Source organism: Lichenostomus cassidix, chromosome 27, assembly GCF_008360975.1.
Source record: "Lichenostomus cassidix isolate B80296 chromosome 27, HeHo_3.0, whole genome shotgun sequence".
Lineage (NCBI taxonomy): Eukaryota > Metazoa > Chordata > Aves > Passeriformes > Meliphagidae > Lichenostomus > Lichenostomus cassidix.
In genome coordinates, this window is record NC_139507.1 from 5,648,524 (window position 1) to 5,671,072 (window position 22,549).

The 22,549-nt window shown below is 63.7% G+C and overlaps 2 protein-coding genes across 9 annotated transcripts; one reads left to right on the forward strand and one right to left on the reverse strand.

Moving 5' to 3' along the window:
* Window positions 1–2,636: 2,636 nt before the first annotated feature.
* SLC4A1 (solute carrier family 4 member 1 (Diego blood group)) lies at window positions 2,637–15,562 on the reverse strand. 7 transcript variants are annotated; one of them, XM_085039946.1, is made up of 22 exons: window positions 15,427–15,562; window positions 14,076–14,098; window positions 12,431–12,527; window positions 11,464–11,533; window positions 11,248–11,345; window positions 10,065–10,138; window positions 9,728–9,905; window positions 9,514–9,649; window positions 9,174–9,315; window positions 8,740–8,809; window positions 7,986–8,170; window positions 7,079–7,289; window positions 6,768–6,974; window positions 6,411–6,559; window positions 5,764–5,958; window positions 5,151–5,318; window positions 4,909–4,998; window positions 4,633–4,799; window positions 4,270–4,523; window positions 4,015–4,184; window positions 3,630–3,803; window positions 2,637–3,395 (listed from the first exon to the last, which is right to left on the reverse strand). In XM_085039946.1, exons 1-22 carry the CDS (start codon window positions 15,560–15,562, stop codon window positions 3,315–3,317), a joined length of 3,075 nt encoding a protein of 1,024 aa, XP_084896072.1. In that variant the 3' UTR covers window positions 2,637–3,314. The 7 variants fall into 7 exon arrangements, with proteins under 7 accessions (XP_084896072.1, XP_084896066.1, XP_084896067.1 ...); XM_085039940.1 differs by lacking the exon at window positions 14,076–14,098 and adding an exon at window positions 12,626–12,717 and having other exon boundaries at window positions 15,400–15,504; XM_085039941.1 differs by lacking the exons at window positions 14,076–14,098; window positions 15,427–15,562 and adding exons at window positions 12,626–12,717; window positions 13,800–13,819.
* A 1,569-nt stretch (window positions 15,563–17,131) lies between these two features.
* On the forward strand, window positions 17,132–22,359 carry RUNDC3A (RUN domain containing 3A). 2 transcript variants are annotated; one of them, XM_085039985.1, is made up of 11 exons: window positions 17,137–17,307; window positions 18,878–18,993; window positions 19,146–19,279; window positions 19,721–19,806; window positions 19,962–20,051; window positions 20,144–20,224; window positions 20,337–20,502; window positions 20,718–20,875; window positions 21,053–21,190; window positions 21,312–21,418; window positions 21,618–22,359. In XM_085039985.1, the coding sequence occupies exons 1-11, from the start codon at window positions 17,201–17,203 to the stop codon at window positions 21,758–21,760; spliced, it is 1,326 nt and encodes a 441-aa protein (XP_084896111.1). In that variant the 5' UTR covers window positions 17,137–17,200; the 3' UTR covers window positions 21,761–22,359. The 2 variants fall into 2 exon arrangements, with proteins under 2 accessions (XP_084896112.1, XP_084896111.1); XM_085039986.1 differs by lacking the exon at window positions 21,312–21,418 and having other exon boundaries at window positions 17,132–17,307.
* The last annotated feature ends 190 nt before the right edge of the window (window positions 22,360–22,549 follow it).

Sequence of the window (22,549 nt, forward strand, 5' to 3'; positions counted from 1 at the left end):
CCGGCTGTGCAAGGGGCTTATTTGGGCTTTATTCCGAAGGGAAGGATCAGCCAGACGGAGGGACAGTCGGACAGCCGCTCCGCCGCCACAGCCTGCCTGAGCTGTGCCAAGCCCGGCCGGGCGGCTCCGGCACCGGGCGGTTAATCCCTCCTGTGAGAGCTTAAAAATAAAAATATTATTCTGTGTGGGAAAGGGCCGGGGCTGGATCCCTGAATTTCAGGAATTGTTGCTATTTTGCAAGAGGGAAAAATGACAAAAGAAAAAAAAACCCAACATAAAATATTTAGAGCTGATCAGGCCAAACACGTGAAAATTGACATTTTTAATTTTTTGACTTTTTTTTAATCAAAAAGCCATTCTTGGAGTGTTAGTGTTCTCCCGATCCTCCCAACGTTGTTTTGTGGCTTTTGTTACCAGGAAGGGACACTGGACACCTGGGAATCAGCCACAGACCCTGCAGGAGGTGGGCTGAGAGTTGGGAGCTCACAAATGCCCATCCCAACAACCTCCCTCACTCCCTTCCCAGGCCTCCCTTCTGACCACAGGAATTTTTTATTTACTGTTGTTTGTGTCAATGAATATTTTTGGGGAGCAAAGCTGCAGGTTTTTGGGGGTTTTGTTTGCTCTTCCAGTTTTTCAGTGCACAAACGTTGCCAATGTCCCCCCTGGGCACTGCCAGGAGATGCCAGGCTGTCCCATGTCCCCTGCCATGGATGGCATGGAGCACCCTGTGATGCTGCAGGCACTGGGGTTCTCCCTTTCCAGGGGTGATGCTCCAACGTGATCCTCCTCTGGAGCTCCATGCTCCCCCTTCCTCATTAGCAACCAATTAATTAGCAGTTATTTCCCCCTCGTTACTCCTGACCTTCCCTAATTCCCCCCTCCATTTCCCAGGGCTGAGGCAAGTTCAAAGAAGAGCTTGACCTAAATTCCCAACCCCAAACCGGGCTGGATCCCGCGGCAATGACCTCGCTGCCATCTCCCAGGGAACAGCAAACCCTTCCCAGGGTGGAGAATGTGAGGGATGGGCACAGGCAGCTGCCAGTCTCCATCACTGGGATCCAGGGACAGGGATGGCACATGTGGACAAGCCACCCCCCGATGGCACACACGTGGCTTGTCCACCAGGCCAGGACAAGGGTGGGAAGCTGCCAAATCCATGGGCCTTGGGCTGGGAAACTCCATGCATGAGCTTCCCTCTCCGGAAAACCAGGGCTAGCAGCTAGGCTGGATTTGGGAAGACCTGGTAGCCACGCTGGGATTTATCCCACGCTGGGATTTATCCCACACTGGGGTTTATCCCACCCTGGGGTTTATCCCAGCCCCTCAGAGAAGCTCTGGGGTTCCAGCTGGTAGTGATGGTGGATGCTGCTCCAAACTGCTGCCCCACGGAAAGGCTGGGGGCGAACGGGCATGGCCCTTCCCACGCCCCGCTGACGGAGCCGGAGTCGCCCGTTCGTTAATGGGATTATGGATAATCAGGGTCAATCCGGTGCCAGGGGCTGGGGGAGGGGCAGGGGCTGCTCTCCTGTGCCAGCAGCACTGCATCAGGGTGTTCCCAATCCCCCTGGAATGGGGACAGCGGTGGCACTGGGGGGACACCTGGGGTGCAGGGGCGATGAGCTTCCTGGGGTGGCTACTGGGAATGTCCTGGAGTGGCCACAGAGGACATCTGGGGATTGCTGTGGGGAGTGTTGCAGAATGCTGGGATGCAGCGAGGATCCTGGAATTCTGGGATTCAGTGAGCATCCCAGGGCTGCACGACAAGGATCATGGTGCAGTTGCGTTCTGGAGGCATGGACACCTCCAAAGATGCTGCTGCTCTCTTTTGGGGGAATTAAATAAGGCAGCGCCCCAGAAAATTCCCAGCTGGAAAGAAAACCCCCACTTCCTTTCTGATTTTATTAATTTCTTTATTAAAGCCTGATACAGAGGTGTGGGGAAGGGAAGGAGAAACCCCCAAAGATCTAAACATTTTTACTTCAGACACCTAATTAATAAAACTAAACCAACCCAAACATGAGGCAGCACAGCCCCGGTTGTGGCTGCCCCTTCCCAACCCCCACGCTGATTTTGGGGTCCCCCTGCTCCGATTTATGCAAAAAGGAGCAAATTTGGAGTCTGATCTGGTTCTCTTTACTCTGGTCACATCCAATCCTTGGGGCTGCCCAGGGCAGAATCAGCCCTGGCAGGTGCAGGGGGATGCTCAGCTGGATTGGGAGCAATGCCAAGGGAAATAGGGCAAGACATGGTGAGCAAGCAAGGGCAAAATCAAGGAAAAACTACACAGATTTACCTGAAATGCTATAAAAATAAAGAGGACTAATTAACTAACTAACTAACACTAACTTATCAGTTAAATGGTGCTGTCAGACTGGTCCGTAGAGTTTAGGCCCCGACCAGGACCCTTAAAAATCATCTTTTCTAGAAAATTCTAGATTTTGCTATAATTCTCTAGTATATACACACACGCACATGGCCCCGCTGTGACGGGGGCACAACCAGCTTGAAAAATAAATTACAAACCCCCCAGTAGCATCAAATATACAGATCACTCCTTGCAGCTACATTTTTCTTCTCTTTTTCCTCTTTTTTTTTTTTTTCATTTTTAAGGCACTTTTTCAGCCTTTTAAAAAAATTTTTGCTTGGCTCTAAGTGAATTCTACCTGCAGAAGCATCGGCATAGATATAGGTTTTTGGTTTGGTTTTTTTTTGTGTTTTTAGCATGATTGTTTTCATTGTAAAAGCATAAACCCCCTCGCTGGACTATTTACATCCTGACTCCAGGACATGCTGGGAGTGCAGTGGAGAAGCTGGGATGATCCCATGGAGCAAGAGATGGAGAAAATGGGAAAAAGGCTCCATGGGGTGAAGGGTTTGTCCCAGCTTGTTGAAAGTTCATCTGGGGAGAGGGGCTGGGCTGGGCTGGGGGCACTGGGGAGGATCTCTGTCCTGCCTTCCTCCTCCCTCCAGGCTCCGGCGTCTTCCTCCGGCTCCTTCTCACGCTCAGTGCCTGGTGGTGGCCTTGGGGACAGGACAGTGACACGCCCCACCTTGCCATGGGGTGGAGGGTGGCTCATGGGACCCCCAGCCCGGGCAGCCCCTTCCCCAGCGGGGAGCAAAGTGGGGGTGAGATCACAACATCCAAAATGTTTTTTAAATAGACAAAAAAGGGAAAAACAAAAAAGGCACCATTCCCAGGGTGGGCAGGCAGGGCCTGTGTCCCCAAATCCTTCTTGGCTGCCTGGTGGCCCTGGGATGGCAGCAGTGGAGGTGGAAGCGGGGCTGGGGGGCATCGGGGGGCCGGGGGGGCCTTAGCTGGGCATCTGCACCTCGTCGTACACATCTGTCCCCTCCGCCTCGTCAAAGGTCACCACGGCGTCATCCGCGTCCAGCTGGAGAGAGGAGAGGCCGTGAGGGGGACAGGGATGGAGACAGGATGGGGACACAGGAGGGAATGGGGCAGCTGGGGACAGAGAGGGGAACATAGACAGAGAGGATGGGGACAGGGATGGGGAGGAGAATGGGGACAGGGACGAGGCAGGGACAGAAATGGAGATGAGGACAGGAGTAGGAGCAGGGAGAGAGGTGGGGCTGGGCACAGGGATGGGTGTGCCAGGGCTACGTACACATTTGAGCTCGATGTCCCGGAAGATCCTGGGGAGCAGGAAGCGCCGCACGGGCACGGTGAGGATGAGGACGAAGGGCAGTGCCAGCGAGGCCGGGGTGGACTTCACCACCCACAGCACCGCGAGAATGATGATCTGGGTGAAGGTGAAGAGATGCATCCTCCAAGTCTTCACCTGTGGGACGAAGAGCCGAGGGTTGAGGACAGGGACAGCACCCCACACCTTTCCCGGGGTGTTGGCTGCTGGGGGAGCAGGAGCAGCGCCCCAGGGAGCCCAGCAAAGGCCAGTGCTGAAGGAGGAGCTCTCCCGAGCAGCTGCAGGGGTGTCACAGCCTGGGACGCCCCAAACCCACAGCCACCCTCGGGGTCACGCAGGGCTCGCTCACCCGGGTGACGTAGGGCTCATCGGGGTGGTACTTGGGGGGCTTCAGCAGGAGCAGGATGCGGTCAAAGAGCTGGATGCCAAAGAGGGAGGTGACCCCCATGTAGAGGAAGATGCCGAAGAGCACAGCCAGCGGGATGTACTTCAGGATGGGCTCCATGAGGATGGAGACGCCTGTGGTGGAGAAGCAGAGGTTGGGGAGAGTCTCTGGGGACTCCTCAACCCTCCCTGCCCATTTGGGGACCCCTCCCCAGCTCACCGATGAGCACGGCCACCAACAGGCCACTGATGCGCTGCTCCTTGACCTCCAGAATTTGGGATTTCTCTCCGGGGGCAGAGGTCTTGCTCATGATGGTGAGGGCGTTGGCGTGGGTGATGGTGCGGACGGTGGTGGCACTGAGCCAGGGCATCCCAAAAAGGGCTGCCAGCCCCCCCATGGCCACGATCAGCAGCAGGTCCAGGTGGAACCCGGTGCCCTTCACCAGTTTCCTCTCGGGCTTGCTGACGATGAGGCTGTGGGGACACAGGGACAGGTTGGTGATGCAGCACCCCGGGAAGTCCCCTCTATCCCCAACCCCCCGGGCACCCCACAGCCCTCCCCTGCCCATATCTCCACCCTCACGTGGTGATCTGTGTCTCGAGGAAGATGAGGATGAAGACCAGAAGAGCAGGAATCACGGAGGCAAACATCATCCAGATGGGGAACGGCGATTCAGACCCCATGGGGTGGATAAACCAGCCCCGGGCAGACGAGTTGGTGACCTGCAGCCCTTTGGGGACACTCAGTTTCTGGATGGGAGCAGAGATGGGGGAGTGAGGGGTGAGACACAGGGACGAGCACCCACTGCCATGTCCCCATGTGGGGACACCCGTCCCCCCCAGCCCTGCCCTCCCAGACCTGCGTGTAGGTGTCGTTGATGAAGAAGTCGGCCAGTGCCATGATGAAGATGGAAATGGGCACCCCGAAGTCCCCGATCAAGCGCCGGACCTGTGGGGACACCGTGAGAACCCCTGCATGGTCCCCCAGCCCAGAGGGTTCCCCCACCTCATCCTCTGCAGGAACACACAGTGACTTTGCACAGCCTCAGCCACTGAACCCCTCTTTTGCCCCCAGGTGCCACCGCGTCCCCCTGACCTCACCTTGCCAGGCAGGAAGGAGCTGTTCTTGAACTTGCGGAGGAAGAAGGCCAGGAAGAAGGTGCCAGCCATGAGGACGAGGGACAGCAGTGCCGTGTTGGGCTCTGGCACCCCAGGCTGCACGTCGGGCTGCACATCGTACATCCGCATCAGTGGATGAGTCTTGAAAATCTGGGGAGGGAAGAGCAGAGAGTGAGGGAGGGTGGGGATGGGGATGCCCTGCACCCCCCTGCCGTGGTGGGAGCCCTGTGGCACAATCCCAGCAGGTGAGCCAGGGGCTGGGCGAGGCCGAGAGCTCAGAAGGCTGAGCAGGAGGCATTTTTCGGGTTGGTTTTCCTTGCGGTTTTGGAAGTGGGGACAGAGCAAGGGCTGGGTGGCACTATGGGGATGGACAAGTGTGCCCCAAAATCCCTCTGCAGAGAGAAGCATGGATCACAGAATCACAAAATATTTAGCATTGGAAGGGGCCTCATGAGCTGGGAAACACCTGGAAAAGGGGAGACAGCACCAGGAGACTCCATCCCTCACCTGCATCCCACTGTTTCTATGGAAACTCAGGTGATAACCACCATCTGCAGCCCCCCCTTCCCCACCGTGGGACCCCCATGCTCCTCACCGTGATCAGCTTGGAGAAGGTCTCAAAGATGAAGATGAGGGAGATGAGGAAGGAGAAAATCTCCTGGGTGTAGCGGGACAGGTAGCGCACCAGGAAGCTGCCCTCGCAGGCCACCACCACCAGCACCAGCAGGATCAGCCAGAAGCCAATCCAGACCCGTCCCACGATGTATTCCAAGCCATTGCTGCTGCAGAACTGGGGAGCAAGAGGGCACAGCCCCGTTAGTCCCCCAGAGCCCCTGGCATGGGCACCCAGCTGGGCTGGACCCACAGTGGCTCTGTGCCACCTTTCCAGGATGGTGGTACCTCGCTGTAGCAGGACCCCCCTGGGATCACCCACCCCACAGCACCTCCCTGGCATTGCCCCTGTGGTGTCACCCATGTGGGGTCAGCGGTTTGGCATCACCCATGTGGGATCATGCACCTCACATCACCCCAGGGCCACCACCTGGATGGCTCTACCTGTGTGACATCATCCCGGAGCCATCACACGGGTGGCATCACCTCCACACACCATCCTGTGCCATCCCACCAGTTCCATCCTCCCTGTGCAGCTGCACCCTGTCCCTGTCCCAGGGCTGGTGGAGACACCCTGACCCCGCTGTGGGGATGGCTGGTGGCAGCTGGGGACACCTAGGGGGCACCCACCGAGTAAAAGGCTTCCTCAAAGACCAGGAGGGGGCCCGAGAAGCCGACGACAAGGAGGGGCTGGGCGCTGAGGAGGCTGAAGAGCACGCACTGCACACAGGTGGAGATGAGCAGCTCCGACACCCCCATCATCCCCTTGGTCTTCTCACCTGACGGGGAGAGGAGCCGGTGGGTGCTGGGGTGGGGGTACAGCACTGTGCCCCACCCCACACCCCTCGGCACCGGGATTAGGGGGTGCAGTAACCCCCTGGGACATCCCACGGGATGGTGGTGAAGGTGGAGACACCCCCAGCCCCACGCCCAGCTGGGGGGACATCCTCGTACCCAGGCGTGTCCCCAGCCTGTCCCTCCCTTTACCCAGCAAGCCTCCGAAGGTGATCGCGGGGGACAGCGCCGCGAAGTAGATGAAGATGACGGCAGCGAGGCACTGGGGGTTGAGGGCGTCCTTGATGTCGCTGAGATATTTGGGGTACCGGCGGCAGATGTCCCGCACCAGCCCCCCGAAAGGCCGCCCCGTCCTGCGCAGGGGGTCATCATCATCTGCAGCCGCCGCCTCGTCCGGCCCTGGGGACACACCAGGTGGCCATGCGGGACCCCGTGTGCAAGGGAGGTGACCCGCCAGCCGCGGCAACAGGGATGTGCGGGGTCCGGGATGGTCCCTGCCGTACCCAGATCTTTCGACAAGCCCCCGATGTGCAGCTTCTCCAGGGGTTGGTAGCGCCGGCGGAGCAGCTCCTGCTGCAGCGGGACCAGGGCGCGGAGCAGCTGCTCGCTGGGGGGCTCGGCGGGCGGCAGGACAATGCTGGCGTCCAGGAATTCCTCCACGCCCCGCACCAGGTCCTGCCGGGCCTCGGCCAGGTAGGCATCACGGCGAAACACCTGCGGGGTGTCCGAGTGACTCAGCCAGCGCCGGCACCCTGAGGTGCCCCTGAGTGTCCCCGTGGGGACACGGGCTTGGGAATAAGGGGACACAGGGAGGTGAGGACACAGAGGCTTGGGGACAGGGGCGTGAGACTACAGGGGCATGGGGACATGGGATGAGGTAGGAGATGGAGGGGACGGGGGATTTGGGACAGGGAGCATGCAGATAAGGGGGGACATAGGACCACCAGGGCATGGGGACACAAGGGACTGGTGACAGGGAGCATGGACTACAGGGACATGGGGACACAAGAGATTGGGGACAGGGAGCATGGGCTACAGGGACATGGGTATAAAGTGGGAGATAGGGGTACAGGGGCTCAGGGATAGGGGCGTGGGAGCACAGCACTCCCAGGGATGCACAGGGTGGGGTTGTTGGGGTGTCCTGTGCGGGGCCAGGAGTTGGACTTGATGATCCCTGTGGATCCTTCCCACTCAGGATATCCCATGAGTCTATGGTTCTTTGTTTGCTTGGATGGGGGGACAAAGGGACACTTGACCTCAGGGCATGGGTGCGTGGGGACAAGGGGACATGGTGGCATGAGTACACAGGGATCAGACAGGGACATGGCACAGGGGGACAAGCTGCAGCCCCAGGGATGGGGTGTCCCCGGTGCTCCTGGGGGGCTGGTGGCAGTGGCGGGTGACCCGTACCCTCTCGGACATCATGGTGGCGATGGCACGGCCGATCTCGTGGTAGCTGATGTGGGGGCTGTCGGGCCCCAGGACCACGACGAGGAAGCGGACAGGGAGGGACACGTCGAGGACACCATCCAGTGTCACCGCGTCCTTCAGGCGCACAAAGGCCAGCATTGGCTGCTCCAGGAAGGCTGCACAGCCTGGGGGGAGGATGGGACGGGACAGGGATGATGGGGGACCATGCACAGGGACACAGGGTACGGGGACATGGGCACGTGGGAGCACAGAGACATGGGGACATCAGGAATGGAGACAAGGTGACACAGAGGCATGGGGCATGGGGGGACAATGGGAGAGGGGACAAAGACAGGGTCAGTGAGGCACAGGGACAGAGGGACCTGGGGACACAGGGGCAGGTGGGTATGTGAGTACAGGGACATGGGGCACGGGCACAGGGACACAGGGGACATAGAGACACAGGGACATGTGGAGATGGGACATGAGGACAAGGGACATGGGGAGAGGGACCCAGAGAGCAGCGCTGAGCGGCAGCAGGCGGCGGCGAGAGCTGAGGACGGGGAGAGGCAAAAAAGGCTCAAGAAAAGCAGCACATGAGCGAGCTCAGCAAGAGGCACATGGCAAAGCTCCCCCTGCACCCCTCGACCCCAAACCCACCCCTCGACCTCACACCCACCCCTGACCCCAAAACCACCCCCCGACCCTGAACCCAGCCCCTGACCCTGTGCCCACCATCCTGCTGACCACTCACCCACGAGGACCAGGGTGGCCTCAGTAGCCTCTGGGATCGTCTCCAGGAGTTGGGGTTTGGGGACTCCGCTCTGTTGCAGGCAGATGGATGGCAGGAATCAGTCAGCCAGCCTTGGCTGCCATCCCCTGTGGTCCCCTGTGTACCCTGAGTGTCCCCCTGCTCTGCCCCTGTGTGTCCCCCACCATCCCCTGTGTGTCACTCTCTGTCCCCTGCATGTCACCCACCACCCCCTGCATGTTCCCTTGCATCTCCCCCTATTCTGAGTCTCCCAGTTTGTCCCCAAAGTGTCCTGCACTGTCCCCAGAGTGTCCCCATCTGCATGTACCTGCAGGTGGGTGTGAGTGCACAACCGCTGTGTACAGCTGTGTGCATGTCCCACTCCAGCCCCACACCGCAGTGTCCCCAGCGCCCCCCATGCCCCTGTCCCCACTCACCTGCTCCTTCCCTGCCATCCTGCTCATCTCCATGGGTCGCTGCTCCCTCAGCAGTGGCTGCTCCGCGTCCCGCCGGGCAGTGCCTGAGCGCTGCACCAACGCCGGCGGCATCGTCCACACCGACTCATCCTCGGTGGGGTGGCTAAAAGCATCGGGGGGTGTCAGACACCCCAGTGCCACCAGCCCCCCAGACAGCCCCAGCTCTGTGGGTGCATAGATACCCCCAAAGTGGGCTGAGGGGCAAAGCTTTCCCACCCCGAGCCAGGCTCCAGCTGGACACGCTGGACAGGGTCCAGCCCAGACCCTGGGACCCCCCTGTGCCCACCAGCCCTGGCTGTACCTGTGGCGGAGGAGCAGTGTCCTCATGACATCATCCCGGTCCTGTGGCTTCATCTGCCCCTCGTAGATCAGCTGGTCGAGGACAACCTGGACGATGGCTGGCAGCGAGTTGGCCTCCAGGCCGAGGAGAATGGCACCTGTGGGGACAGCACAGTCACCATCTGGCCGGTGTGGGATCCCTGCCACCATCCCAGCGGTCCCAGAGGTGTCCCCACCTTTCTTCAAAGCCCGTTGGATCTCCAGGAGGCTGTGGTAGGTCAGGAAGGAGAGATGGGGTTGGCTCCAGTCCCCCGATTCCTGGAAGTCCTCCTCCAGCTTGAGCCAGTGGCCAGCCTCCATCCAGCACAAGTCCTTTGCATTGTCCAGGACCAGCTCGTGCAGCTCCACATATCCCTGCAGCCGGAGATGAGGGGTCAGGGTGCCCCCAGGACCCCCAGCATGCCCCCACAGTGGGGTATCCCCGGGCCTGAGGTGTGACCTGGTCCCTGGGGCACCACAGTTCAGCCACCCCCGGGAAAGGGGAGGAATGGGGATCCCTGGGGCAGCACCCACCTCATAGGTGTCCCGCTGGGGCAGGAGCCTCCTGCTCCCCGCTGCCTCCAGTTCCACATCGGTCACCGACACAGCTGCAAGTGGAGCCACCAATGCGTTAGCCGGTCCCTGCCTGAGCCTGGACACCTCTGGGGGCTGTTTAAGGTGCCTCCCACCATCACCCCCATCCCAGCCCACTCTGGGGTCACCTGCACGTGTCCCCTTCTCCATCATCCCCACCCCAGCCCTTTTGGGGACGTGTCCCCATGTTGCCCAACCCCAGACCCAGCTGTAGTTTGCTGGAAGTGCCCCTCCGTCACCTCCTGCCCTGCCGGTGCCCACCTCCGTCCCCTCACATCCCCACAGCCCGGCCCCTGGGCCAGGGTGACAGTCTGGGGACATCACCGGCGCCGGGGTGAGGACAGGGCTCACCGTCCTGCCACCAGCACAACCCCAGCACCGAGCACCAGCACCGGGATGGGGACAAGGGGACAGCACATCCCCTGCCAGCTAGACCCCCGAGGTGTCCCTGTCCCCGTCCCCTGCCTACCTGCGGCCCCCCCTGCGCTCCCCATGTCCCCGCGGCTCCGTCCCTATAAAGTGGGGAGCGATCCCCGCGGCCGCCCTGTGTGCACCGTAAATCCCGCAGCACTTCCTTTGCTGACAGTAAACACCAGCACGGCTCCCGCCCGCCCGCTGTCACCCTACCGCGGGGACAGGCTCACCCCGTCCCCCTCCGACCCCGACGGGGACCACCGCGGTCCCCTCACCGTCCCCAGCCGGGTCGCCCGGCGGGGGGAAGCTGCAAGAGCCTCATCCCGCTCTGCCGGCGCAAGGATGCTGCTTCCGTGGGAGCAGGGATGGGGCGTCCCCTGCCACTGTGTCCCCGACAATGTTGGCCGTGGCACGTGGGCACGAGGTGTCCTCATCCCTGCCCGCCGCCACCGCCACCGAGCCGCCCGGCGCCAGCCAGCGTTCAGCCCCAAGTGGTTCTTGTCCTCACCCCAAACAAAGACTTTATTTATCCTCAATCAGTGGGCGATTACGGGCAAGTGGCAGCGGTCACCCCGCGGCGTGCCCTGACGCCCGGGTGACCGTCACCCCGCGGAGGGTGGGGACAGGGGGGTGGCAGGGCGACGGAGGGCTGGGGTGGGGGGGACGCCGGGGCTGGGCTTTGTCCCCCGGGGCCCCCGCAGTCACTCACGCTGCCCTTTGCCACGGCTGGGGTGTCCCGGGGGGGCCCCGGCCGAGCGCCTCTTCCCGTCCAGGTCATAAAATCCCCGGCGGCCGGGCAGATACTGGCTGTAAAACACACACCGCGGGCACGGGGGGTCAGCGCGGGGCACCGCGGGTGCCACCAGCCTCCCCCGGGTGATGCCAGCCGGGCAGGCAGAGCCTCTGCCCCGATTTGGGGACTCACCGCAGGGGCTTCATCTCCTCGGCCCTGGCCCTCCAGGCCTGCAGGGGGGACCCGATGGCAGCGCTGGCCCCTGCGCGGAACAGGCGGCAGCGTTACCCCGACCTGTCACCCCAACGGGGGACCCGAGCCCGAATGCCTCCTCAGGGTGGCAGCTCCGAAACAACCGTGCCTGGGGCGAGGGGATCTCTGGGGCACGCAGACCCCCAAACTCCCCTCACCTCCCTCCCCGGGGCTTCAAGCTCGGGTGTCCCCCAAGCTCAGCTCCACTTCGGGTATTCATAGCCCTGGTGCTGGAGGTGCTCACAGCTCCGGGACTCAGGGGAGTGGCTGTCTTTGGGTGATGCCACCCTGAGGATGGGTGTCCCTGCCTGACCCCGTGCTCCGAGAGAGCCCCGCTGCCCGTGCCATGCTGGCAACCAGGAAAGGCATCCATGCAAAACCTCCGTGCAACGCTGTGCCCATGCAACACATCTCTGCAACCCATGCAACGTGCCTTGCCATGCAACGTGCCTTGCCATGCAACGTGCCCGTGCCATGCTGGCACCCATGCAACAAGGTCTCGATACGCCCTGTGTGCCCATGAAATGGCACCCCTGAAATGCCTGTGCCCATGCACTGCTGGTGCCCCTGCGACAACCCCGTGCCGTGCTGGTGTCCCTGCATAGCTGCACCACAAAACTCTGCTCCCTGTGCAACATTGCGACCTTGAGCCACAATTCTGGCACCCAGCTGGTGCCACTGCCCGTGCGGTGCCATCATCCATGCAAAGCTGTCACCTGTGTAATGCCATTGTCATGCATGCAACGCTGTCACCTCTGCGACACCGGTGCCCGAGCGATACACCATGCAATGCCCCAGCCGTGCAGTGCTGGCAGCTGTATGACGCTGCTGCCCGTGCAATGCCACCCTCATGCAGTGCTGCTGCCCACCCTGCCAGTGCCCCCCAGCACCCCCAGGAGCCACTCACTGCTCATCTCGCCCAGTGACAGCTGAGAGCTCTTTAGGCCAGGGTCCTCGTAGCCTTCGGGGTCCAGGGTCCTCCTCATCCCCTCCTCGTAGGCCTCCTGTGGGACAGAGAGAAGGGGGTCAGCAGGGTCCGGCACCCCCAACGCCTCGCCGGGGCGCAGCGGCGGAGCCGGGGCGGGGGGCCTGGTGTCCCTACCTGGCCGGGCCCCTCCATGGCTCCGGGCTCGGCCCCCGCTGCCGCCTCACCGCGTCCCGGCGCTCAGCCCGGTGCCACCATAACCCGGTGCTCTGCGGGGCGGGCGCGGGGGAAACGAGAGAGAACATGTTAGCAGAGAGCAGGGCATCGCTCAGTGCCCCCGGGACTGCCGTTTGTCCCCTGGGACGGGGCCGGGGCTGGACGCCGCGGCCGTTCCCGCAGCCCCTGCCTGCCTAACCCGCTCCCCACGGGCTGGGAGGTCCTTGGGTTGGGGGTCCCCGGGGAAGTCATGCCCTGCCCTGTCGCCATCCGGGATGGGAACCGACGTCAGGACATGGCAGAGCCCCGGCAGCTTCCCACCAGGGACGTGGCATCCTGCCCTGACCCACCCATGCCCGTGCACAGCATGCCCTGTGCTCAGGGTCAGGTCCCACACGGACCCACACTCAGCGACTGGGATCCCACACGACCCTCTTGTGTGTGGCCTGGGGTCCCATATGGTCCCACACACGGGCTGGGGTCTCACACACAGTGCCCAGATCCCCCAGCACAGCCCCCCATCCCCGGGCAGAGCGAGGTGGAGGGAGAAAGGGAAAAACTGCGGCACAGCTGGACTCACGGGACACCCCGAAACTGGATGGGGTGAGCACCGCAAAACCCCGCAGGGTGCACAGCTGGGGAGGCCCCTCCTGCTGCCCTTCCTTCAGCACCCCGATCCTGCACCCCTGTGACCCCCTGTGACCCCCTGTGACCCCCTGTGACCCCTGTCCTGTCCTGTCCTGTGTCCCCTGCCCCCCCACCCTCCGCAGCTGCCCCGGGGCTGTGCAGCGGGACAACCGCCAGGGGGCGCCCTGCCCCACCCCAGCCCCCCTCAAACCCCCCCGGGGCAGCCCCGAGGGTCCCGGAGGGTCCTGGAGGGTCCTGGACCCCCTCCTCAAACCTCCTCCGCCGTGAGCCCCCGCGCCCCCCAGCCCAGAGTCTCTGGGGAGGGCTGTCATGACCCGGAACCTCCAGCCCCGCTGTTCCAGCCCCCCCGTGGAGACCCCCACAGCTTGGGGGGACGAAGGACTCCGGCTGTCCCACTCCACCCCGGCCCAGGGACCCCACATGAGGGCTCAGGGGCAAGGTCAGGGCGTGGCGGGCTTTGGGGTGAACCAGCCCCCCCAGATCTCACCGGGGTGATGCAGGAGCTCGCTCCCGGCCGGGGGTGGCGGGAGCCGGGGTGGGGTCACGGACACCCCGCGGGGCCCACGGGATCCCCGGTGGGGCGCGGGATCCCCGGCGGGGCGCGGGAGCCGCGGCGGGGCCACGGGATCGACGGCCAGCCTCCGACTCGGCCGTCTCCTTCCTGCCCCGCCTGGCCCCGGGGCCGGCTGCCCCCGGCCCCCCAGCCCGGCCTGTCCCGGGGCCCCCCGGCCCCCCCAGCCCCGCCGGCGGCTCTTGCATCAGCCCGGTGCGCCGGGCTGCGCCCCGCTGATAACGCCCGACACCGGGCGTCGGCCCCCGCCCCGCTCCGCTCCCACCCCGCTCGGGGTGCGGGACCGGAGACCCGCGGGGTGCGGCGGCACCTGGCAGCGAGAGCTGCCCAACGCATCCCCGGGCTGTACAGATCCATACAGCCCCGGCTGGAGCCCTCAGCTCCCGCTCTAGGCATCGCGGTGCTGCAGCGCAGGATGGAGCTCGTCCCGCCCCGCGAACCCCCCGGGCGGTGCAGACCCCCGTGTCCCACAGTGGGATGGAGTCCATAGCTCCCGCACCACACACCCCACGGGTGGAGCCCGTGTCTCCCACAGCACACCGCCGGCGTGCTCCCCACGGAGTCCATACATCCCACTGTATCCCATCCATGCATCCTGTGTCTTGGGATCCCTCCTGCAGCGGGTAAAACCACCACGGCCCCCTGTGGAGTCCATACATCCCCGGCCATGCAGGTAACGTGGCTCAGGACTGAGCTCGCACCTCCTACCCCAAATATCCCACAGGGCTCAGCACGGAGTCCACACAGCCCACAGATCCCACACCATCCATGAGGCATGGCTAGGATCTCTCTTGCCTCATCCCATGGCTCGTTTGGAGTCAATACCTCCCAAACCATCCACCCAACATGGGACTGCTCCTTCCCACAACGGCTACAACCCCGTGGCTCCGTATGGAATCCATACATCCCATGCCATCCATGCGGCATGACGGGGATCTTTCGTGCAGCAGGTGCCCAACACACCTCCGCATGGAGCCCATACATCCCACTCCATCCGCATGGAACGGCTGGGACCCCTCTGGTGGCTCCCCATGGAGCCCATACATCCCACACTATCCATATGGAATGGCTGGGACCCCTCTGGTGGCTCCCCATGGAGCCCATACATCCCACACTATCTATATGGAACGGCTGGGACCCCTCTGGTGGCTCCCCATGGAGCCCATACATCCCACACTATCTATATGGAACGGCTGGGACCCCTCTGGTGGCTCCCTATGGAGCCCATATATCCCACACTGTCCATATGGAATAGCTGGGACCCCTCTGGTGGCTCCCCATGGAGCCCATACGTCCCACACTGTCCATATGGAATTGCTGGGACCCCTCCCGCCGCATGTACCCCCGTGCCTCCCTATGGATCCCATACCCCCCATTGCACAGCAATCCCACCCTAACCCTCTGACAACAGCACGCCGGGGGCATCCCAGGCTGCCCCCCACACCCGCCATCCCCCCGGCCACCGCGTCTTCCCCCTCCCAGCCCCAGGGACACCCCGAGGTGACCCCGCACCTACCCCTGGGGTGCCTCCGGACGCCCCTGCCCGCGCTCTGCCTGCGGCTGCCCGGGCTGTGAGAAGCCAATGCCTGAGTCACGCTCACCTCCCTAATCTCGCCCCCCTTGGGCTCACCCGGCCCCCCCGGGCCCCCCGTAAAAACAACGTTATCGGGGTGCAACATCTGTGGGTGTAAAACTGCGCCCTGGCTAAGCCCCGCCTGCACCCCGCTGTCCTGCCATCCCTCACCCAGTTCTGGCACCCCGGGATCTGCTCCCGCTGACCCCCTCACCCCCCCCGATCTTGTTTACCTCCGGGTTTCCCTGCGGGGAATCCCCGGGATCCCCCCGGCTGTCCCCCTTTTCCGAAAAACCTTTGGGGTGTTTTCTCTTTAAAAAAAAAAAAATTGAAAAAAATGGGGTTCCTGGGGAGATTCCCCGGGGCGGAGGCGTGGGGGGGACACGGGGATGAGGTGTCCATCTGTGCCATGGGATTGGTGTCACTGGGGTGCCCTGGAGAGGGCTGGGATGCTTTGGAGCAGGGTGAGGGGTGTGTGTGCACACGCGTGTGAGCCTTGCGTTAGTGCACACCCGTGGGCACAGTGTGTGTGAGAGGCACACATCCGTGTGCGTGTGCACATCCGTGTGCGTGTGTTCACATCCATGGGCGAGTGTGTCTCTGCGCTTACAGCCTTTCTGAAGGGATCTCAGCCCCAAAAATCCCAGTCGCAAATTCCAGGGCAAGGGTGAGGTGGGAGAGCCTTGCACACTCACACTCACACACTCACACTCACACTCACACTCACACTCACACGGTCCCACACCACCCCCAGTACCTGCAGCCTCCCACAGGGTCCTCCCAGCACTGAGGTGACACTGCTGCTGTCCCCAGTGTGCCAGACAGGTTTGGGGGCCCATCCAGGTTCGGGGCTCAGTCGCACATGTTGGGGACCTGGTGGCACCCAGGGCGGCAGGGAGGGGTGGTGCTGGGTCTGGGTGTCCCGATAACAGCCCCGGCCTTATCTGGGGCTGCCAAGGGCTCCCCTCCCTGCACAGCCGTGGGGATTTTGGGGGTCACTCCCTGCAGTGCACCCACCTGTCCCCAGCGGGGTTCTGGTGGCTGAGGTCCCCTCGGCAGGGGCACAGGGTGTGTGGCTCCCCAGCGGGCACAGGGAGGTGGGACGTGTCCCCATGGGGGATGTCTGTCTGCCGAGGGTGACTCTGATTTATTGGGCGGCTGTGGAGGGTTATGTGGGTTCCCGTGCGATTTACACCCCCCTTCCCAATTTCCCTGTCACAACAACGGGGAAACTGAGGCACAGTGAAAAACGAGGGTGGAGGGGTTGCCCCGGCACAGTCAGCCCCCAGCCACCCTGATAAAGGGGGTCCCTCGCCCCTCTCAGACCCCGCGGGGAGAGGTGATGCTCAGCCCTCCCAAACGGGCATCCAGGCAGGGCAAGGCAGGGGGTGGCGATCTGAGCCCGGGGTGGGCAAAAGACCCCCTAGAATCCCCAGGAGTACCCCCTCCCCACGGCTGTACCCACAGGGCCCCCACCAGTGACATGTCATGTCGGGAGGGACAGGTGGGGACCCCCAGGGGGGACTCCGTCCCTCCGCTCGTCATTGTCCCCCCCCATCCCCCGGGGAGAGATTTGGGGGGCCGGGGGCGGGGAGAGCATCCCTTGGGGGGGGGCGGCGCACGGCCCGCGGCGTGGGCATCGGCGGAGCAAAGCCTGCGCGGTGCGGGGGGCCGCGGCCGTGGGGTGGGGGGGTCCCCACGGGGGAAGGGGCATCGCCCGTGGCCGTGGCGTCTGGGCCGCTGGATGGAAGCGAGCTGGGTGCCGGCTGCCATGGCTCTGGGGCTCTCCTCCAAGAAAGCTTCCTCCAGGAATATCGCCGTGGAGAGGAAAAACCTCATCACCGTCTGCAGGTGGGGGGCCGGCGGGGGGACACCCCAAAATTGGGGGGGGAGAGGGAGGGGGGAGGGAGAAGCGACCACCGCTGGTGGGGATGGAGGAGGTGGGGGCGGGGAGGAGGCGGTGGGGAGGAGGGTTGGGGGGTTCATCCCTCCCCCCCGCCGCCCCTTCACCCTTTGGGGGGATTTGTTGTTGCTGCAGTCGCTTTTTGAGGGGGGGAAATCCGGATTTGCACGGGGGAGGAGAAGGATGGGGATGCGGGAAAGGGGGGGGCGCCGAGCTGCGGGGCCGCGGGGCTGCGGGCGCTGGGGCCGAGGCTGCGGGGCTGGGGGTCTGGGGGGCTCCAGGGGATACCGGGGGTGCTGGGAGGACCAACAGGGGCTGGGGGGATCGGGAAGGGGCAGACGGGGGGGTTGGGGACACGGTGACAACATGGAGGCGGCCAGTGCGGGGATGCCGGGGGCCGCCGGGGATGGCGGGGGGGTGCCGGGGAGAGTGGAGGGTGAGGGGGGTTCTGGGGACAACGGGGTGCGGGGGGGGGATGGGATTGGGGACCCCCGTGCGGGCGGGGGGCCCAGGAAGTGACGTCAGGGCCCCGGAGCGGCGGGGATGGGGGATGAAGGATGGAGGATGAGCGTTGTCATGGAGACGCCCGGCTGGACCGGGATGGGGGGCAGGGATGGGGTGGAGGGATGGGGTGGGGGGCGCGCTGGTGGTTCCTGGGGGGGTGCGGGGGTGGGGTGACACCCCCCGGCGCCTGGTGAGGGGCTGCTGGTGCTGGGAGTGCTAGAGCCCAGGGCCGGGGGGGATCTGGGGGACAGCAGGGCCTGGACAACCCGGCAAGGACCCTCAGGGCCTCATGTCGGGGTCTGGGGACCCCAGGGCTCCTCACCATGGCACAGAGCACCTCCAGACCCCTCTGTCGTGACATGGAGACCCCCAGAACTCCTCGACATGGCACGGGGCACCTCCAGACCCCACTGTCATAACATGGGGACCTGATGGACCTCCTTGCCATGGCACGGGGCACCTAAAGACCCCATTGTCACGACATGGAGACCCTCTGGATCTCCACCAGGATGCCTCCAGCCCTCACTGCTGTGCCATGAGGCACCTCCAGACCCCACTGTCACCTTCCACCCGCTGTCACCGGGATCCCCACCATCAGCTGTGACCCACAGAGGGGACAATCCCCCCCAGGCAAACACCTGCCCTGTCCCGCCCTGTCCGGCCGGGCTCGGCAGGATTCTTGTCCTCGGCGTCGCTGTGCCCTGAGCACGAGCGGCCGGGCGGAAGGGGAAGCCATCACCGCCTGCGCACGGCCGGGGAGGAAGGGGGCCTTTGTTCGCCCTTCCTGGCCACTTGCACAGCGGGGAGCAGTGGCCGCCCCTCGGGGTCCCCGGGGACGTGGGGACAGGGGGGTCACCGAGCCACAGCCCAGCCCGACGCCCTCTTCCCACTGCCAGGAGCAGGAGCCAACAGCTGGAAAAGTGCTTTGCTCTGGTGCTAAATCCGCCTGTGTGCCAGGGGCTGGGCGGAAGGTGTGTGTCCCCTCCCGGCTGTGACACCCATCCCCTTTGCCAGGTTCTCCGTGAAGACCCTTCTGGAGAAGTACACGGCAGATCCCATCGACGACTCCTCTGAGGAGTTCGTTAACTTCGCTGCCATCCTCGAGCAGATCCTCAGCCACCGCTTCAAAGGTAATGGTGGCTCCCAGGGGTGTCCCTGTCCCCATGCCTGTGTCCCATGGCGGCTGGGGACGCACATGCTGGCACCAGGAAGCGTGTCCAGCTCCGCTGGAGGGGCTTTGCTGGCACAGCAGCCCCTGAGCACAGCTCCTGGGTGCCCACAGGCCCCGTCAGCTGGTTCAGCTCCGATGGGCAGCGTGGGTTTTGGGATTACATCCGGCTGGCCTGCAGCAAGGTCCCCAACAACTGCGTCAGCAGCATCGAGAACATGGAGAACATCAGCACCTCCAGGGCCAAGGTCAGGAAGGCACCAGCCCTGTCCCCATCCCCATTCCTGTGCCTGCCCCTGTTTCCATTCACCCTGACCCTGGTACATGGACCCATCTACATTCCCATCATATCTCCATCCCATCCCATCCCATCCCATCCCATCCCATCCCATCCCATCCCATCCCATCCCATCCCCATCCGATCCCCATTCCCACCCCTCTCTGCCCCACCTTTCTCCCTTCCTCTTTCCCTCCTGCAGCTCCATCCCACCTCACAGGGCCTCACAGGACACAACAGGAGCTGTGAGTCCCCACAGTACCAAACAATGGGCTGAAAGCTGCTCCTGTGTGGACACCCCCGTGTGCTGGTGCCTGGAGTGCTGGGGGTGGGTGGGAATGTGGGGGGCAGCTATGGGGGGCACCCTGTGGCAGCCCCCATCCTCAGCACTGCCTGGGGCTGTGCCTTGCAGGGTCGGGCCTGGATCCGTGTGGCACTGATGGAGAAGCGAATGTCCGAGTACATCTCCACGGCTCTGAGGGACACTCGGACCACCAGGTGAGGAGCCCCCGGCCCTGCCGGCCACAGCCACACCTGCACCAAGGGCGTGTGGGTGTGCCGGGGTGGGCTTTGGGGTGCCAGGGTGGGCTTTGGGGAGCCAGGGTGGGTTTTGGGATGCTGGGGGACACATCCAGCCGCGTGTTTGCCCGCAGGCGGTTTTACGATGATGGAGCCATCATGCTGCGGGAGGAATCCACAGTGCTCACAGGGATGCTCATCGGGCTCAGTGCCATCGACTTCAGGTAGGGACAGGGGGACACAGTGGGACACAGGTCCTGACTGACCCCCTCGGGGCTCCCTGATCCTCTCCTCCTTCTCCCACTGCTGCTGGCAGCTTCTGCCTGAAGGGAGAGGTGATGGATGGTAAAACGCCTGTGGTCATCGACTACACACCCTACCTGAAGTTCACACAGAGGTAAGAGCCGAGGTGCCCTCGCTGGGGTGGGGATCCCTCTGTCTGTCCCCCAGCACCATGATGGGGCTCCCTGAACGTGTGACAGCCCCTGCTGAGCCCCCACACCCCCCAGCTATGACTACCTGAGTGAGGAGGAGGAGCGGGGCAGTGTGGAGAGCAGCACGAGTGAGGACAGCTCACCTGAGCACCCCTACCTGCCCCTGGTCACCGACGAGGACAGCTGGTACAACAAGTGGCGCAAGATGGAGCAGAAATTCCGCATTGTTTATGCCCAAAAGGTACTGGGAGCCAGGATGGGGCCATCAAGGTATCAACTCCCCCAGAATGCTCCAGCCTGGAGCATCTCCACCACTGCATCCTCACTCCCACAGTGGTACCCTCAGCCCTTCATCCTACTGCTGTGCTGACCCAGCCCACTCCTTGTCACTCTGAACGGCCCTGGGGACATTGGGGGTGGTGGCAGCAGGGCACCACTGATGGTGGCCTCACACAGGGCTACCTGGAGGAGCTGGTGAGGCTGCGGGAGTCGCAGCTGAAGGACCTGGAAGCCGAGAACAAGCGGCTGAAACTCCGGCTGGAGGAAGTGATGGTGCAGAACCAGCTGGAGAAGAGGGAGCTGGAGGGCGTCATCCTGGAGCTGCAGGAGCAGCTGTGAGTGGGAGCCCAGTGCCACTACCAGGGGACTCAGGGGACTGGGGGGACTGATGCCAGGGTGCCCCACAGGCTCTGGGTGGTCCCCAGTGCCCCACACGTCCCGTGGGCAGTGTCACCGGCAGGTCCCCGGCACTGGTGGCTGTGCCAGGTGCTGAGCACCCACCTTTGCTGCAGGACGGGGCTGATCCCCTGCGAGAACCCGCAGCTGGCCCAGCTCTCCAAGGAGATGGTGACACCCCTGGTCAACCAGTGGCCCTCTCTGGGGACCCTCAACGGCAACGAGAGTGGCTCGGACAGCAAACTCTACAGAAGGTAACCCCACAGTGGGGGCAGACAGCACACAGCACCCTGCCCCACCCCGGGGGGACACAGGGCACAGGAGGGGGAGAAGGGCTGTGCCAGCCCTGGGGGGCTCAGAGCCATCCCTCTGCAGGCACAGCTTCGTGAGCACCGACCAGCTCTCGGCCGAGAACAGCCTCAGCTCCGACTCCCAGCGCCTGGGCGAGGGCAAGCGCGAAGGGGAGCCCTGGGGGCCCTTGGGTAAGACACCCCCCGCCATAGGGTGCCCCCGGGGCTCAGCACGTCTCCCCACACGCACACAGGTGTCTCGTGGCGGGGATGCTGCCCCAGCAGTGCAGGGACACCCGAGTCACCCCCGGAGATGTTGTCCCTGTCCCCCCGGGGTGGCAGGGCTGGGACATGAGGCTGAACCCGCTGTGACACCCCGCTCTGCCCGCAGGGAAGGACCCCACGCCCTCCATGCTGGGGCTCTGCGGCTCCCTGGCCTCCCTGCCCAGCTGCAAGTCCCTGGCCAGCCTCAAGTCCAACGAGTGCCTGGTGAGCGACAGCACGGAAGCCAGCCCGACCCGCAGCCCCAGCTGAGACCCTCGGCCCCCGCGCCGCCCCCCGGCCCGGCCGCCAGCGTGGTGGCACAGGACTGAGCTCGGCCCCCCCTCGCCGCCCCGGGACCAACGAGGGACTCGCCGAACCCACCGGGGAGGCTGGGGACGGGCAGCCCCTCCCCATCTTGACACCCCACCCTGGCTGCACCTCGGACCCCCAGCCTGGACCCCGGCTGGAGACATGGACCTGTTGGGATGGGGCATGCAGGACTGGGACCCAGGCGAGCTGGGGATGGGGGGAATGAACTGTGCCCTGGTGGGGGGACACTGGGAGCCACAGCTGCTGGGGGCAAGGGGGATCAGGGCCATGCCCCTTCAGGGGTGACATCTGGCCCCACTGTCCGTCCTGCTCAGCCCACGGTGCCAACCCGGGCTGTGCCTGCCTGGCCTCCCCCAGCTCCCCTGCAGGGTCTGCCTGTCCCCCCTTGCAGCAGCATCCCCACAACTGGGGTAGGACTCTTCTTCCCCCTTCTTTCCCCTCTTCCCCTGGGTTTTGGGTTGTTTTGGGTGATTTTGGTTTTTATTTCAGCCCCATCTGCCTTGTTGGAGCAAAAGGAATCAATAAACGCAGCAAGCAGAGCTGGCCTGTCACCCACCTCCCCAGCTGGGAAAGAGGGGGACAGACCACTTGTGCCCCCCTGCCACGAGGTCCTGGCCCAGGCAGGGATGGCGAGGGGATCCAGAGAGCCTCCTCCAGCCCCTTGGGGACACAGCAGATCACCAAGGATGGGGCATCCCCTGGCCGATCAGCAATGGGTGCTGCTGGGGG